This window comes from Scyliorhinus torazame, chromosome 4 (genome assembly GCF_047496885.1).
Source record: "Scyliorhinus torazame isolate Kashiwa2021f chromosome 4, sScyTor2.1, whole genome shotgun sequence".
NCBI lineage: Eukaryota > Metazoa > Chordata > Chondrichthyes > Carcharhiniformes > Scyliorhinidae > Scyliorhinus > Scyliorhinus torazame.
Window position 1 is genome coordinate 223,839,371 of NC_092710.1, and position 16,627 is coordinate 223,855,997.

Below are 16,627 nucleotides of genomic sequence, written 5' to 3' on the forward strand. Positions count from 1 at the left end.
GGAGTCTGCACATTCTCCGTGTCTGCGTGGGTTTCCTCCGGTTTCCTCCCACAAGATGTGCGGTGAATTGGACATTCCGAATTCTCCGTCTGTGTATCCAAACAGGCGCCGGAAGGTGACGACTAGGGGCTTTTCACAGTAACTTAATTGCAGTGTTAATGTAAGTTAATAAAGATTATTATAATTGATGCTGTTTGATCTGAACTTGCATTGTCCAGATCAGTTCCAAACCCGGGATTACTAATCTGATAACTACACTACCCTTGAGCCTCTGAATTTCCACTGCACTGTCGAAATAAGCAACGTAATGGCAACAAAGGAGTAACCATGCCACCGTATAGAATCATGGACAGTGGTAATGTTATCGTCATCTTAAAAAAAAAAAATTGATGACCTCAGACCTAGGAACATGTTCAAATCCTGGGTGCGTCGTCAAATTAAAACAGTGCATGCAGAAGAACGGCAAACACTTTTGCCTGGATAGAGTGTTGGATGTCCCAGTGAGATTTCTGTAGCATGCATCTCTTTTCCTTCTCACGTCTTAAATCTGCAGTCCTTAAATATGGTACCTCAAGCGGGAATAGTTTGCTCAGGAAGCATTTTGAGCCGGTATTCATAAACTTAGAAAATAAATGTTCCAGTCATGGATTTAAACTGTAGTTTATATACTGCTCTCCCCGGATGATTAAGATGTGACTTTATCTGCCATAATACAGTATTCCATTCATAAAATCCAAGTTTTATTAATTGTAAAAAACTGTTTTTTAACAGTGTGTACATATCACCAAAGATTACAACTATGAATAGAACTTGGCGAAATGAAGCTAGCTTTGTTTGCATAACATAGCAGTGCCCAGTTGTGAGGGACAAATGTTCAGCACATGCTTTCATCTGGATTTCAGTGTAGTTGGCACGGTTCACTTGGTTTAGGTTAGGTAAATAGAACCTTAGTCCTTTACCCATCTGCAGAAACATGAACTCAACCTTCTGAGCAGAACGATTATTTCATTACATAAAATAGAGAGAGCGCGCACGAGAACGGGAGCACCATAAATAGAGAGAAGAACCAAAGTTGATTTGTGAAGGGAGATTTGAGCCATCCACCATCTATATGAACACTTTAGGATTGGATTGTCAACTGCAAACAGAAGATATTGCAGTGCTAATAATACTCTGCTTTACCTCAACAGCAATTGAGATAATTTTCCTTATCCAATGAGAGTTACTGTCGAGTAGAAGTTACTTTTGCCATCTGGTCAGCATCCATCTGACACTGGTGAGTATATCTCCAAGTGAGATTTGGCAATGCTGTTAATTTAAATATGACAAATTACTGAAATTTTAATTAGGTAAGCCAAGCCAAAAATGCCATATGCACAAGATCATAGTTCTTTCGTCGTCTGGTAGAAGAGGACTTCCATTTCCCCCCCACCCCAAAACGTTGCACTTCTAATTAACAACACGCAACTCTCATCTATGGCATCAGGTTTATTAATGTAAAGGACGGGTATGCATCAGCCAAAAGGACATACATCACTGGATTTCTATGCTCTTCTTCCCTGTGGTGACAATGGCTATGACATTACTGTATTGGAATACCTGCTGCTGTGATGAGCATAAGGATGTGGATTTCCCTTTTCTGCACTATGATCTGTATCATATTTGGGCTTGTGAAGCAATAACATTGACATCATAATACAGCATTCCTACAACAGAACACACTGCAAAACCATAAACATACGGTCACGTGTGTCATGCATCAACGTAAGTCACAATTGAAAACTTGTAGATCTGTGCACCCACCCACCATGGGGAAACACAGACTACAACTCAAATCATTCAGATTTTAAAATTTTAGCAAAAAAAAAAAAAAAAAAATTGCATTTTGTATCTGCCATATTACATATAAAAATAAAAACTGAGGAAGTACAATTAACATCCCTTGCTTGGATTATTTATCAAACTTAACTTGTGGTTTAAGATGTGATCCACACCTAAGAATATTGTTTTCTTGCACTTCTCTTGGGTATCCAATTGTATACAAAATATGGCATTTAAACAGATTCCTTCACCCACCACTAACTGCTAATTAATCAGTCCCAATGAAACCAGGGAGGGGGGGGGGGGGGGGCGGGGGCGGGGAAAGAGAGAAAAGGTCCAATAAAATGATAGCTAAACAAGGCATGTTTGAACACCAGCAACATTTAAGGGCAATTTGTGCCTTAGTTTGGTTATCCCGAAACTAGTACAGAATCTCACACTGGTCTACAAAAACACATAAGAATGCTAGCTAGCCCATGATTGTGAGAGCCAAGTACAAACAAAGTTGCACACCATAATAGTACAATGGAATAGCATGGTCTCTTACTTTACAATACTTAGGTTCAATATTTGTACTTTTAAAGCTTTAGAGGGAAAAAAAAATAGCTGTTTTTAAACCTTTAGCAGTATGTGATCAAACATCCCTGCTGCATTCTTCAGTTTAAGGCGAACTAAAATTCATTGAAATTCTACATGTTGCATTAAAATAGTACTTTAAAATTGAATAGGAACGTCTCTACACATTTATTGAGAACACATTTAGTGCAAGGCATTGTAGATAAATTACTTGTGCACATCATTCCAAGAAAGAAGAGTCCAATGATGGTAATCCTTCGAACATAAAGTATTTTTATATATAAAAAAGGTCCCATTTCAGAATGTCTGAATTATTGTTGAGCTCAAGTTTGCTTTTTAAAAAATAAACACATTGACCCTCACAGCCACTTACAGAACTAAGATTGAACAAAGAAGACACATTCTTATCCTCAGTTGGTAAAGAAAGACACTGGACTTCAATGGTTCACAGGTAAGTGTAAACATTGGATATTTTGGGTTCCTTGGTCTGAAGCCTGTAAGTGATTCCATGTTGACTTGTGGTCATTTTCCCATACGTTGTTCACAGGCTGCAAACTGTCGGAGGGCAGAAATAAATCTTTCATAACTTAAGTTGATGTGTGAAGGCAATGATCTAGAAGTAGAAAAGGAGGGGAGAAAAAATTCAATAAACCACCACATCACTGAAATTCAAAATGTACATTTTAAATGTGTGTTATATCCAATATACGCTAGCCACGCTGGGGTGGATTTTGACTTTTGGGTGACCGATGTGGTGCAGTGCTGGCTGATTTACCCACCAATGCAATTTCCAGTCCCAACTTAATTTCAATTGAACTGCAAAGCTATGGTTTGTCAAACGCAGACTGCACCAGATGAAGATGTAAGTGCTGTGAGAGGATCACAACCCAGAGCAGTCTTCCTGCTACTGAAGGCCTCCCAAAAATAATTTTATGCTTCTCTTCAGCTTTATCTGTAGAAATGAGGAGAGCATGGCGGAGCAGGCTCGAAGGGCAGAATGGCCTTGTTCTGCTCCTATCTTTTATGTTTCTATGTACTCCACACAGCCACCTTTCAGAATGGCACCAACAGCATGGTCAGGGATAACTGGATAGCACGGCTATTGACACCAGCTGCAACAAATTAAAATCAATCGACTACTTTACACTGTAACTAACAATTTACAAACTCAAAAATAAAAGTGAAATACTGTAAATGCTGGAAATATTGCAAATGCTGGAAATCTCAAGTAAACACATCAAGTGCTGGAAACACTCAGCAGGTCAAGCAGCATCTGAGGAGAGAAACGGGGTTAGCAGTTTGAGTGGAATACGATTTCTTTAGAACTACAAAAACTGACTATTCTGAAGTAGCCCTACAAAGCAGTACTAAGCCACTCTTCCCCTCAAGCATCTTCTGCCATTTGATATCATGGCCGGTTGCAGCTCTACTTTTGTGGCCACCCTCTTACCCTTTGACTCCCCTGGTCAGTCAAGAATCTAAATCAGTCTCAAACATATTCAATGACCCAACCTCTACTGCTTGCTAGGGAAGAGAATGCGACAGACTAACTATCCTCAGAAAAATATACCTTTTATCTCTCGTCTTAAACCTTTCTCTCACCTGGAATACCAATTCTACATCCAAGCTGTTAGGAGTCAAACAATGATTTTGGGCAGCACGGCGGTGCAGTGGTTAGCACTGCCGCCTACACCGCTGAGGACCCGGGTTACTGTCAGTGTGGAGTTTGCACATTCTCCCTGTGTCTGCGTGGGTTTCACCCCCACAACCCAAAGATGTGCAGGTTAGGTGGATTGGCCACACTAAATTGGCCCTTAACTGGAAAAAAATGAATTGGGGACTCTAAATTTATTTTTAAAATACACAATGATCTTAACCAGTTTTTCTTTAGACCTTCTTCATTACCCTTTATAAAGAAGATCATTTACCTTAAGTTTGCCTTTTACAGCCCTGAATTGGTGTTCTTGTATTGCTGTTTTGCTATATTCAAAGTTACTTACTATGTCCTGTTAGGTATATCTTGTACGTCTATTGATGCATTTCGATGGTTTTTGAAACTTGAAAAACCCAAGCTTATTATGCTGCCTCTCAAAAAACAAGGAACTTTGGAAGAGCCTTGTTGTTCTGACTGTGACAGCCTCCAGAGCTTGGGTGCTCCTTTACTCTATGACGAGCAGAGCTATACATATGGTACAGGTACAGCTTTAAATTTGAGAATTTTAATGCCAATCATAAGATAGCAGCATAACATTCATTAACACCAAAATATTCTTCATGATGAAAAATTAGTCAATTACCACTCCTCCTTGGCAAGTTCTATCCCATTCATGCAGCACATGTGCCTCCTTTTCTTCCTTATTCTATACAGTGCCTGGTGCTTCAAATGGAACTGCATTTCATATCACCTTCTGTGAAAATGCTTTTGAGCTCTTAAGCTAGGATTCAGCTGTCTCCTAATAGAAACCAGTATTGGGGATAGAATTGAAAAATAGGGATGTTATGCTAATCCTATATCAAACCTTGGTTAGACCACACTTGGAATACGGTGTGTAATCCCGGTCGGCATGATATTAAAAGGATAGAGGCACTGCAAAAATTTACAAGGATGATACCAAAAATGCTTGGGCATACACATCAGGAAGTGAGGTTGAGTATTTCCTCTCCTGAAAACAAAAGTTCAAGAGTTACCGAATAGGGGTGTTTAAAAAAAATTATTTCATGGGATATGGGAATGTTGCGAAAAGGTGGGGACAAGCTCTTGTCCTGCAGTCCATCTGATACAGGTGCACCAGAGTGCTGCTGGGGAGTTCCAGGATATTGATCCCTATGAAGGAACTGTGATATAGTTCAGAGTTTAGTGTGTGACTTGGAGAGAACTTGCAGGTGTTGGTGTTCCCATGCTTCTGCTGCTCTTTTCCTTCTAAGTGGTGGAGGTCACAGGTTTGGAAGATGCTGTCAAAGGAGCCTTGCTGAGTTGCAATGGTGCATCTGCTGTCACTGTGTTGGTGCTGATGGGAGTGAATGCTCAACTTTTGGATAAGGTGCCAATCAAGCAGGCTACTTTGTCATGCATGGTGCCATTAAGTACGGTTGTATCTGCACTCATTCAGGCAAGTGGAGAGTATTCAATCACACTCCTGACTTGTAGATGGTAGACACACATGGAGATTTAGGGGCGGAGTTACTCACACTGCTGTACCTTGGAGCCACAGTATTTATATGGCTGGTCCAGTTCAGTTTCTGGTCAATAGCAAGGCCCAGGATCTGGAGAGTGGGGGAATTTAGTGATGGAAATATCATTCAGTGCCATGGGAGATGCTCTCTTGTTGCAGATGGTCATTGCCTGCCATAAAAGGTTACTTGCCACTGAGCAGCCCAAGCATTAATGCTGTCCAGGTCTTGCTGCAAAGTGGAGCTGGGCTGTGGCTCCGAGTTTACTTTTGCTGTTGACTTTTACTTTTGAGTTTGGACCGGTTTGTACTGCACAGGTTGAAAGAAGAGCTTCTCTATCTTCATTTTAAAAGCTGTTTCTAGACTGCTTGATAACTTAAAATAGATAATTGCTTTCTGGAAGCAATTCAAACTTGCTGTTTGGAAAGGAAACAAGAGTATTAATACAAAGTCTTATACCAGTAAGTGTGCCGTGTGCTGGGCCACACCTTCGAAACAGGGGTTCTGGTTTTTACTTGGATCTGATTATTAAATTGGAACAGTAAGGAGGGATTCATTAAGGGTTATACATAGATTACTGTAGCTGTGTGGGGTATTTAGGTTTGGAGTTGCTAAAAATTCTTGCATGCGAGTTAATGCAGATGTTAATTAAATTTGTAGAATAAAGTTTTTTTTAAATATTAAAAGCACCTAAGAATAACACCTGAAAGGCAGGCTCTTGTGCTCATCCCAGTCACATTCAATAAACAGTTGTAGGTCAGGTGAACTCCATGATATACTTGAGAGTTTTCTAAATCCTGGCCCATAACAACATGGACTGCTTTAGTGTCCGAGGAGCTGCAAATTGCACTGACATTGTACAATCAGCAGCAAAATCCCCATTTCTTACCTTATGGTGGATGGGCCTGGGACACAACAGCAATGTCCTAGAACAGAAATGATTACCTCAGATACCTAGCATAAAGGAAGGTGGCGGTTATGATTCCAACTAGTGCAGAGCTTTACCCCCTAATTTCTATTGACTCCAGCTTTGCTTGGGCTCCTTAATGCCACATTGGGTCATATACTGCCTTGATTTCAAGGAGAATCATGCTCGCCTCTCCTATTCAGTTCTTTTGATGATGTTTGGACCAAAGTGGCTCTTTGCTCCTGACCACAGAATACAGAGAGAGCACACTGAGCAGGTGGTGTGTGGGTGCAGATTCATAGCACCATTAACATCACCGTCCATTACTTTTCTGATGACCAAGAGGAGGCTGATGGGGCAGGAATTGGCAGAGTTGAGTGATCAACAGAAGCGGCTTTAGAAGTTGGAGGACCTAGAGAACCGGTCACGCAGGCAGAATACACGGATTGTGGGCCTGCCGGAGTTAAGTGAAGGAGCCGATGCCAGTATGCAGGAAGGATGCTGGAGAAGCTACTCAGAGTGCGAGTGTTTGCATGGCCGCAATTGAGGAAGCCCCAGAGGAACGAGGCGAGGGCAATGGTGGTGCGTTTGCACCGGTTCCTGGACGAGAGCATATTATGAGGTGGGCCAGGCAGACGAGGCACATTACCTGGGAGGGTAATGAAATCAGAGACCTGGGTGCAGAGTTGGCCAAGAAGAGAGCGAGCTTCAACAGGGTCAAGGATGCCATCGACAAGGGGGTGAAGTTTGGGCTACTGTACCCGGCACATCGGTGGATAACCCAAGGAGGCCGGGAATTGTACTTTGGATCAGCGGAGGAGGTGGTAGAATTTGTTAGAGACAATAGACTGGCAGGAGAAGGTGAACTTTGGTAGAGATGCTGTTGTGGCCGTTTTTCTTTTCGGCTTCAGGGTTTTTTTTTTGTCCTCTGTTAAGGGATGGGGGAGGTTGATCTCGTTGTTTGGGTTTGGGAAGGGGTTGTTTTTGGTTTGTTTGCACTAATGTTCGAGCAGTGGGTGAATCAGCATGGGGTAGGATGCCAGGCACCATGGGCGGGGGCTGCCAGGCTGGCTGGCTAGGCTAGTTCACAAAAATTCAATAGGGGGCAGAGTGGAAGGTCAGTGGAGGGTGGGGAAGAACTGCTGACAGGGGAAGAGTATTTAGTATAAGGGGAGGAGAATTGAGTGCAGGAGACGGGAAGGAGGCTGGCCCAAGAGGGGCTGTGGTTGATCGGGCCGGGGGGGGCAGGATACCGCCCGACTAGGCTGGTCACATGGAATGTGAGGGGATTGAATGGGCTAGTCAAGAGGGCCCATGTGTTCGCACACTTGAAGCGATTGAAGGTGGATGTGGCCATGCTACAAGAGACACACCTGAAGGTGGGGGACCAGATTAGGCAGAGGACGGGATGTGTCGGGTGTGGTGGTATGTATTAGGGGTCATGAGGGACTATGAAGCCGTGATGCTATTGGCTGACAGATCCCGGGTCCTGGTTGGCTGCTGACTCCTGGCTCCGTCCTGAAGGCGGAGTATAAGAACCCAAGCTTCTCCCCGCCACTTCATTCTGTTGCTGAACTGCTGGGGACAAGTCTCGCTTAATAAAGCCTGAATCGACTTCATCACTTCTCGTCTCTCTCGTAAGTCATTGTGCGCTACAATTTATTAAGCGAGCTTAAAAGACTATGGAGCTCCGGATCGCCCCGGAATGCCTGCGGATCAGCCCCCCCGCAGCAAACTCGGCAGCAGTATTTAAACACTGGCAAGCATGTTTTGAAGGCTACCTCCGAACGGCCCCCGGCCGGATCACAGAAGACCAGAAAATGCAGGTCCTGCATTAGAGGGTAAGCCCGGAAATTTACCCTCTCATAGAAGACGCAGAGGATTTCCCGACGGTGCTCGCATTACGTTCGCCCCGTGAACCAGGTCTACGCGCGCTACCAACTCGCAACGAGACGGCAAAGTCCCGGAAAATCGCTAGAAGAATTCTACGCCGCGCTGCTAATTTTGGGAGGGGCTGCAGCTGCCCGCCGGTGAACGCGATCGAACACACAGACATGCTAATTCGCGATGCTTTTGTGGCAGGTATGAACTCTCCCCAAATCCGCCAAAGACCTTTAGAAAGAGAGTTGTTAGGACTGAGGCACGGGCCCTTGCAGCTTCCCTAGATGTGGCCTCGCAAAACGCCCGCGCCTACGGCCCTGACCGCGCGGCAGCCCCTCGGGCTCCGTGGACCCCCATCGCGACAACCCCCCCCCCCCCCCTCACAGGCTTGCGCGGTTAAAGCGCCAGACCATCCCGGGGGGGCCCGCTGCTATTTCTGCGGGCAAGCGAAACACCCCCAGCAGCGCTGCCCGGCCCGCGTAGCTATTTGTAAAAGCTGCGGCAAGGAGGGCCATTACGCGGCTGTGTGCCGGTCCCGGGGGGGTCGCCGCAATCCCCGGAGAAGAACGAGCCCCGCATAGCCCGAACGCTCCCCAACCCCCCCCAGCGCCCCATGTGCGACCCGCGGGTGCCACCATTTTGGGTCCCGGGCACCACGAGGGGAGAATGGGCCATCTTGTGACCCCCCAGCCACGTGCGATCCATGGGGGCGGCCATTTTGTCCACCCCCGGACGTGTGCGATTCATGGACGCCACCATCTTGGATGACAACAAAGGACCCCAGCATAGACGACTCCACGGGGTCCGAAGAAGACGCCGCGACACTACTACCACGACTGGCTTCGGTGACTCTGGATCAATCATGGCCCCGGACGCTCCAGACGGCGACAACAACGGTACTGATCAACGGACACGAGACATCTTGCTTGATCGGCTCCGGGAGCACCGAATGTTTCATTCACCCAGACACGGTAAGACGCTGTTTTCTGACCATCCATCCAAGTACGCAAAAGATTTCCCTAGCTGCAGGATCCCACTCCGTAGAGATCAAAGGGTTCTGCATCGCGAACCTAACGGTGCAAGGGAGGGAGTTTAAGAACTACAGGCTCTACGTCCTTCCCCAACTCTGCGCGCCCACATTACTGGGATTAGATTTCCAGTGTAACCTGCAGAGCCTAACATTTCAATTCGGCGGCCCAATACCCCCACTCACTATCTGCGGCCTCGCAACTCATAAGGTTGAACCGCCGTCCTGGTTTGTAAACCTCACCCCGGATTGCAAACCCGTCGCCACTAGGAGCAGACGGTACAGCGCCCAGGACCGGATATTTATTTGGTCTGAAGTCCAGCGGTTGCTGAAGGAAGGCATAATCCAGGCCAGCAATAGTCCCTGGAGAGCCCAGGTGGTAGTAGTAAAGACCAGGGAGAAGCAAAGGATGGTCATAGACTATAGCCAGACCATCAACAGGTACACACAGCTAGATGCGTACCCTCTCCCCCACATATCCGACATGGTAAATCGGATTGCCCAGTATAAGGTTTTCTCCACCGTGGACCTCAAGTCCGCCTACCACCAGCTCCCCATCCGCCCAGGTGACCGCAAGTACACAGCCTTCGAGGCAGACGGGCGTCTATACCACTTCCTAAGGGTCCCATTTGATGTCACGAATGGGGTCTCTGTCTTCCAACGGGAGATGGACCGAATGGTTGACCAGCACGGGTTGCAGGCCACATTCCCGTATCTAGACAACGTAACCATCTGCAGCCACGATCAGCAGGACCACGACGCCAACCTCCAAAAATTCCTCCAGACCGCTAACGCCCTGAACCTCACATACAACGAGGAAAAGTGCGTTTTTAGCACAAACCGGTTGGCCATCCTGGGATACGTAGTGCGCAATGGGATAATAGACCCCAACCCCGAACGCATGCGCCCCCTTATGGAATTTCCCCTCCCCCACTGCTCCAAAGCCCTGAAACGTTGCCTGGGGTTCTTTTCATATTACGCCCAGTGGGTCCCCCAGTATGCAGACAAGGCCTGCCCGCTAATACAGACCACTACCTTCCCCCTGTCGACAGAGGCTCGCCAGGCCTTCAGCCGCATCAAAGCGGATATCGCAAAGGCCACGATGCGCGCCATCGACGAGTCCCTCCCCTTCCAGGTCGAGAGCGACGCATCCGACGTAGCTCTGGCAGCCACCCTTAACCAAGCGGGCAGACCCGTGGCCTTTTTCTCCCGAACCCTCCACGCCTCAGAAATCCGCCACTCCTCAGTCGAAAAGGAAGCCCAAGCCATAGTGGAAGCTGTGCGACATTGGAGGCATTACCTGGCCGGCAGGAGATTCACTCTCCTCACCGACCAACGGTCGGTAGCCTTCATATTCGATAATGCACAGCGGGGCAAAATTAAAAATGACAAGATCTTAAGGTGGAGGATCGAGCTCTCCACCTTCAACTACGAGATCTTGTACCGTCCCGGAAAGCTGAACGAGCCGTCCGATGCCCTATCCTGCGGCACATGTGCCAACGCACAAATAGACCGTCTCCATGCCCTCCGAGGACCTCTGCCACCTGGGGGTCACTCGGTTCTACCATTTTCATAAAGTCCCACAACCTCCCCTACTCTGTGGAGGAGGTCCGTACAGTCACCAGGAACTGCCACAACTGCGCAGAGTGCAAACCGCACTTTCAGGCCGGATAGACCGCACCTGATCAAGGCTTCCCGCCCCTTTGAACGCCTCAGTCTGGATTTCGAAGGGCCCCTCCCCTCCACCGACCGCAACGCATACTTCCTGAACGTGGTGGACAAGTACTCTCGTTTCCCCTTCGCCATCCCCTGCCCGACCTGACAGCGGCCAGTCATTAAAGCCCTTAGCACCATATTCACACTGTTCGGTTGCCCCGCATATATCCATAGCGACAGGGGGTCCTCCTTCATGAGTGACGAGCTGCGCCAGTTCCTGCTCAGCAAGGGCATAGCCTCGAGCAGGACGACCAGCTACAACCCCCGGGGGAACGGGCAAGTAGAGAGGGAGAACGCCACGGTCTGGAAGACCGTCCTGCTGGCCCTACGGTCCAGGGATCTCCCAGTTTCCCGGTGGCAGGAGGTACTCCTGGATGCTCTCCACTCCATCCGGTCACTGCTGTGTACCACCACTAACCAAACGCCTCATGAGCACCTACTGGTCTTCCCCAGGAAGTCCTCCTCCGGAAAGTCACTGCCGACCTGGCTGGCGGCCCCAGGACCCATCTTACTCCGGAAACATGTGCGGGCGCACAAATCGGACCCATTGGTCGAGAGGGTTCACCTTCTCGACGCGAACCCGCAGTACGCCTACGTGGCGTACCCCGACGGCCGACAGGACACTGTCTCCCTGCAGGACCTGGCGCCCGCCGGCAACACCCCCCCCCCCCCCCCGACACCGATCATCCCCACCCTACCACCGGCGCACCCCGCGACCTCCCCCTTCCCGGGAGGATCTGTCCTCCTCCCGTGCCCGCCCAGGAGTGAAACAGGAACGAACACCGAAACGCTCCCGGAGACGACAATGCCCGAACAAGCACCTGCACCACCACCGGGGCTGAGGCGATCGACGAGGAAGACCAGACCGCCCGCTCGACTCGTGGCATCCGCGTGACACCAAGAATGTTGTTGTATTGTAACAACAACAAAAAAAATCTCTCTTACTAATATTGTAAATAGTTTCACAAACTTTGTACATAGCCCAGTGTAGGGCTAAAACTGTAGTCTGAAATTTTCCTCCCAGGACCAGCCTTGTAAACCCCTACCACCATGCGAACCACCACCCCGCCGGGTTCCTTTTTAACAAGGGGTGAATGTGGTGGTATGTATTAGGGGTCATGTGGGACTGTGAAGCCGTGATGCTATTGGCTGACAGATCCCGGGTCCTGGTTGGCTGCTGACTACTGGCTCCGCCCTGAAGGCGAAGTATAAGAACCCGAGCTTCTCCCCGCCGCTTCATTCTGTTGCTGAACTGCTGGGGACAAGTCTCGCTTAATAAAGCCTGAATAGACTTCATCACTTCTCGTCTCTCTCATAAGTCATTGTGCGCTACATCGGGCAAGTGTTTTATTCAGGGTTGGATTTTAAAACGAAAGGGATGCCGATTTTAGTTAATAAACGGGTGGCGTTCTAGTTGGGAAATACAGTGGCGGACTCTGGGGAGAGGTACGTTATTGTAAGTGGGAAATTGGAGGGGATGTCAGTGGTGTTAGTCAACATCGATGGCCTGAACTGGAATATATGAGGCGGGTGCTGGGCAGAACGGGGGAACAACTTTAATACAGTCCTGAATCCAAGACTGGACCGGTCAAGCTCCAAGTCAGGGAGGGTGTCGGATACAGCTAAGGAGCTTCAGGGGTTCATGGAGCACGTGGGGGGGGGGGGGGGGGATTATGGAGAGGCCGTAGAGGAAGGGCTGTTAAAGGAACGCCAGAGGCTGTAAATGGAGTTTGGGCTGTTAACCATGAGTAAGGTAGTTGGGCAGTTGTGAAAGGTGAGAGGGGCAATATAAAAGAGTATGGGGAGAAAGCGAGCAGGATGTTAGTTGAGGAAGCAAGAGGCGCCGAGAAAAATTGGGAAAGAGGACACAGGAGGGAATATGGTCTTGGACCCGGCGGGGGTGAATGGGGTGTTTTATAGCGAATTGTACAAGTTGGAACCCCCAGACAAGAGGAGATGAGGCGGTTTCTGGGAGAGCTGGAGTTCCCGAAGGTTGATGAGGAGCTGGTGGAGGGCTTGGGGCCCCAATTGGGCTAGTAGAAGTAGTAGAGAGGTTGGAGGTGATGCAAGCAGGGAAGGCCCTGAGACCGGACAGGTAGCCGGTGGAATTCTATAAGGAATTCTCAGGGGTTTTGGGACCGCTGCTGGTAAGGGCCTTCAATGAAGCAAAGGAGCTGGGAGTGCTCTCCAGTCGTTGTCACAGGCGTCGAACTCCCTCATATTAAAACATGATAAGGATCCAGAAACTTGTGGGTTGTCGAGTGGAGTGGGAATACTTATCGGAGGTCCTGGGGTAGTTTGGGTAAGGATTTGTGGATTGGGTTCGGTTGCTACACCAGGCACCGATGACGAGCGTGCGGACGAATCGTGGTGAGATCACATTACTTCATGTTACATTGGGGACGAGGCAGGGATGTCCACTTTCCCCACTGTTGTTTGCCTTGGCTACAGAGCCATTGGCATGGAGAGCTTCAAGGGTCTGGCAGGGGGTGGTGGTTGGAACACAGGGTCTCGCTCTAAGCAGACAATCTGCTCCTGTACATATCGGACCTGCTGGGGGAAAGTGGAGGGATTATGGGGGATATTAGAGGAATTCTGCTGGTTTTCAGGATACAAATTGAATATGGGTAAGAGTGAGGTCTTTGTGATCCAGGCAAGGGGACAGGAGGAGAGATTGGGTGAGATGCCGTTCAGGTGGTGGGAGGGAGTTTTCGATGTTTGGGTATCCAGGTGGCACGGGAGTGGAAGCAGCTGCAAAAACTAAATTTGGGTTGGTTCGTAAATCAGAAGAGGGGGGGTGATTTTCGGAGGAGGGACGTGCGCCCGTTGTCACTGGTGGGGCCGGGTTCAGACGGTTAAAATGACCGTCCTCCAAGGTTTCAGTTTGATTTCCAGAGCCTCACAATTTTTATCCTCAAGGCATTCTTCAAAAAGGTTAACACAGAGATCTCGGTATTTGTTTGAGTGGGTAAAGCCCCGCAGGTGAATAAGGTGCTGCTGGAGCAGGGGGGGGGGGGGAAAGAGAGAGAGAAATGGGACGAGACAGCTCTTCTGAATTTTAATAATTACTATTGGGTGGCGCATATTGCAATGGTCAGGAAGTGAATAGTGGGAGAGTGGTTGGTATGGAAAAGGGTGGAGGCAGCATCATGTAAGGACACATGTAGGGGCACTGTTAACAGCACCTCTGCTGTTCTCACAGGCTCAGTACTCCATAAGCCCAGTAGTAGTGGCAGCCCTGAGGGCGTGGGGACAGTGGAGGCAGCATATGGGGTTAGATGAGGGGTCAGTGTGGGGCACCAATGTGATAACCACCGGTTCGCTCTAGGGGGCTGGGTGGGGGGGTTTCCGAGTTGGTAGCTTGCGGGGATCGAGAGATTTGGGGATCTATTTATTGACGAGGGTTTCCGGAGCTTGGAGGAGAGTTTGAGTTGCCAGAGGAGAATGGGTTCCGGTATCTGCAGTGAGGGATTTTGTGCCGAGGCAGGTTTCGACCTTCTCGACCCAAGGGCTACAGGATAAGGTGGTGTCGAGAACAGGAGTGAGAGAGGGGAAAGTCTCAAGAGATCTCCAAGGAGCTGATGGAGTGAGAGGGGGGCCCCAACAGGGGAGATGAAGAGAAAGTGGGAACAAGAGCTGGGTGGAGAGTTGGAGACCAAGTTATTGGAGGAGGCTCAGAGGAGATTTAATGCGTCCTCTTCATGCGCCAGGCTCAGTCTGATACAGTTTAAGGTGGTCTATCAGGCACACATGACTGTGGCCCAGATGAGCAGGTTCTTTGATGAGATGGAGGATATGTGTGGGCGTTCCTGCGAACCATGTCCATATGTTTTTTAAAATAAATTTAGAGTACCCAATTCATTTTTTTCCAATTAAGGGGCAATTTAGCATGTTCAATCCACTTACCCTGCACATAGTTTGGGTTGTGGGGGCAAAACCCACGCAAACACGGGGAGAATGTGCAAACTCCACAGTGACCCAGAACCGGGATCGAACCTGGGACCTAGGCACTGTGAGGCAACAGGGCTAACCCACTGTGCCACCGTGCTGCCTTGTCCATATGTTTTGGGCATCTCCAAGGCAGAGGGGTTTCTGGCAGGGATTTGCTGACTTCATGTCAGAGGCCTTACAGATGAGGGTGGTGCTGAGTCCAGAGGTGACCGGGGAGCCCAGGGAGTGAGAGAGGCCTACGCCCTGGCCTTTGCGTGCCTGGTGTCCCGTAGACAGATCTTACTAAAGATGGAGGGACCCAGAGCCCTCAAAGTCAGGTGTGTGGATTAGCGACTTGGCGAAGTTTTCTCAGACTCAAGAAAATTAAATTCACCTTGAAGGGGTCATTGCAGGGGTTTGCTCGGAGGTGGCAGCTGTTCATCGACTTCTGTGAGAAGAATTAAGCTGTTAAGTGGTGGAGGGTGGGGAGGAAGACATGAGACGAGTAAGGGCAGGAGAACCAACGGAGGGGTGGTTGGGGAAGGTGGCAGTATTTGTATAAGCCATGTTGGTTGGGGTTGTGTGCTCGGGGGGGGGGGGGGGGGGGGGTGTTTGTTGGTTATATAGTTGTGGGGGTTTTTTGTTGAAAATTTGATCTGCAAAATTGATAGAATTATAAATACCTCAATAAAATATTTTCTTTAAAAATATATTAAATTCAGATTGAAGGCTTTAGGAGATTCCAATGCATTATTTTCCAATGATCATGTCAGATCATAGGATTATAAAAGGATATTGAGGAAGGTGGTGGCATAGTGGTATTGTCACTTGACTAGTAATCCAGAGACCCAGGATCTGCGGACCCAGATTAGAATCACACCACGGCAAATAGTGAAATTTGAATTCAATAAAAATATAGAGTTAAAACCAGATGATCATTGTTGATCTGATGGTTATAAAAACCCACCTGGTTCACGAGTGTCCTTGAAGGGAAAAGATATGCTATCCTTACCTGGTCAGAGCCACGCAATGTGGTTCAGTCAATGCCCTCTGAGATAGTAAGCCATTCAGTTCAAGGGATTTTAATATTGGCCCAGCCAGACATGCCCATATCCCATGAATAAAAAACATAGGAGACTATTCGACTGGATAATGTCCATTCTGATTCGGAGAAAGGAGTTATTCAATTGGTCCCATTTCACTGCTTGTTCCCCATAGCCACACAGGTGGCTATTAATCAAAATCACTTTTGAAAGTTATTATTGAATCCACTTTCGTCAGCCTTGAAAACAACACATTCTAGATCATGGCTGCATAACCCCAATCTTACCTCCACCTATCACTTCTGGCTCCATTTCCAATTAATTTACATTTTTAGATACAGAACTGTTTTGCCATATTCATCGTCAAAGCTTTCATATTAAATCTCACATTAACCTTCTCTGCTGCAAGGACGACAACCCCAGTTTCTCTGCTTTCTCCAATAAATGAAATTTTTCATCCCTGGTACCATTCTAGTCAGTCTCCTCTGCACGATCTGGAAGGCCTTGGTACCCTTCTCCAAATGTGGTGCCCAGAATGGAACACAATCCTCCAGA

The 16,627-nt window shown here is 48.1% G+C and overlaps 1 protein-coding gene across 2 annotated transcripts in view; it reads right to left on the minus strand.

The window, feature by feature from the left end:
- Window positions 1–1,475: 1,475 nt before the first annotated feature.
- Window positions 1,476–16,627, minus strand: part of nus1 (NUS1 dehydrodolichyl diphosphate synthase subunit) — a 42,222-nt gene continuing 27,070 nt past the window's right edge. Inside the window, exons 5-6 of one of the 2 annotated variants that reach the window (XM_072499395.1) lie at window positions 6,458–6,494; window positions 1,476–3,010 (exon numbers count right to left, since the gene is read on the minus strand). In XM_072499395.1, the coding sequence (XP_072355496.1) occupies window positions 2,978–3,010; window positions 6,458–6,494 (70 nt within the window). In that variant the 3' untranslated portion in view covers window positions 1,476–2,977. The remainder of the gene's footprint in view (window positions 3,011–6,457; window positions 6,495–16,627) is intronic. The other variant, XM_072499394.1, reaches the window with a different exon arrangement.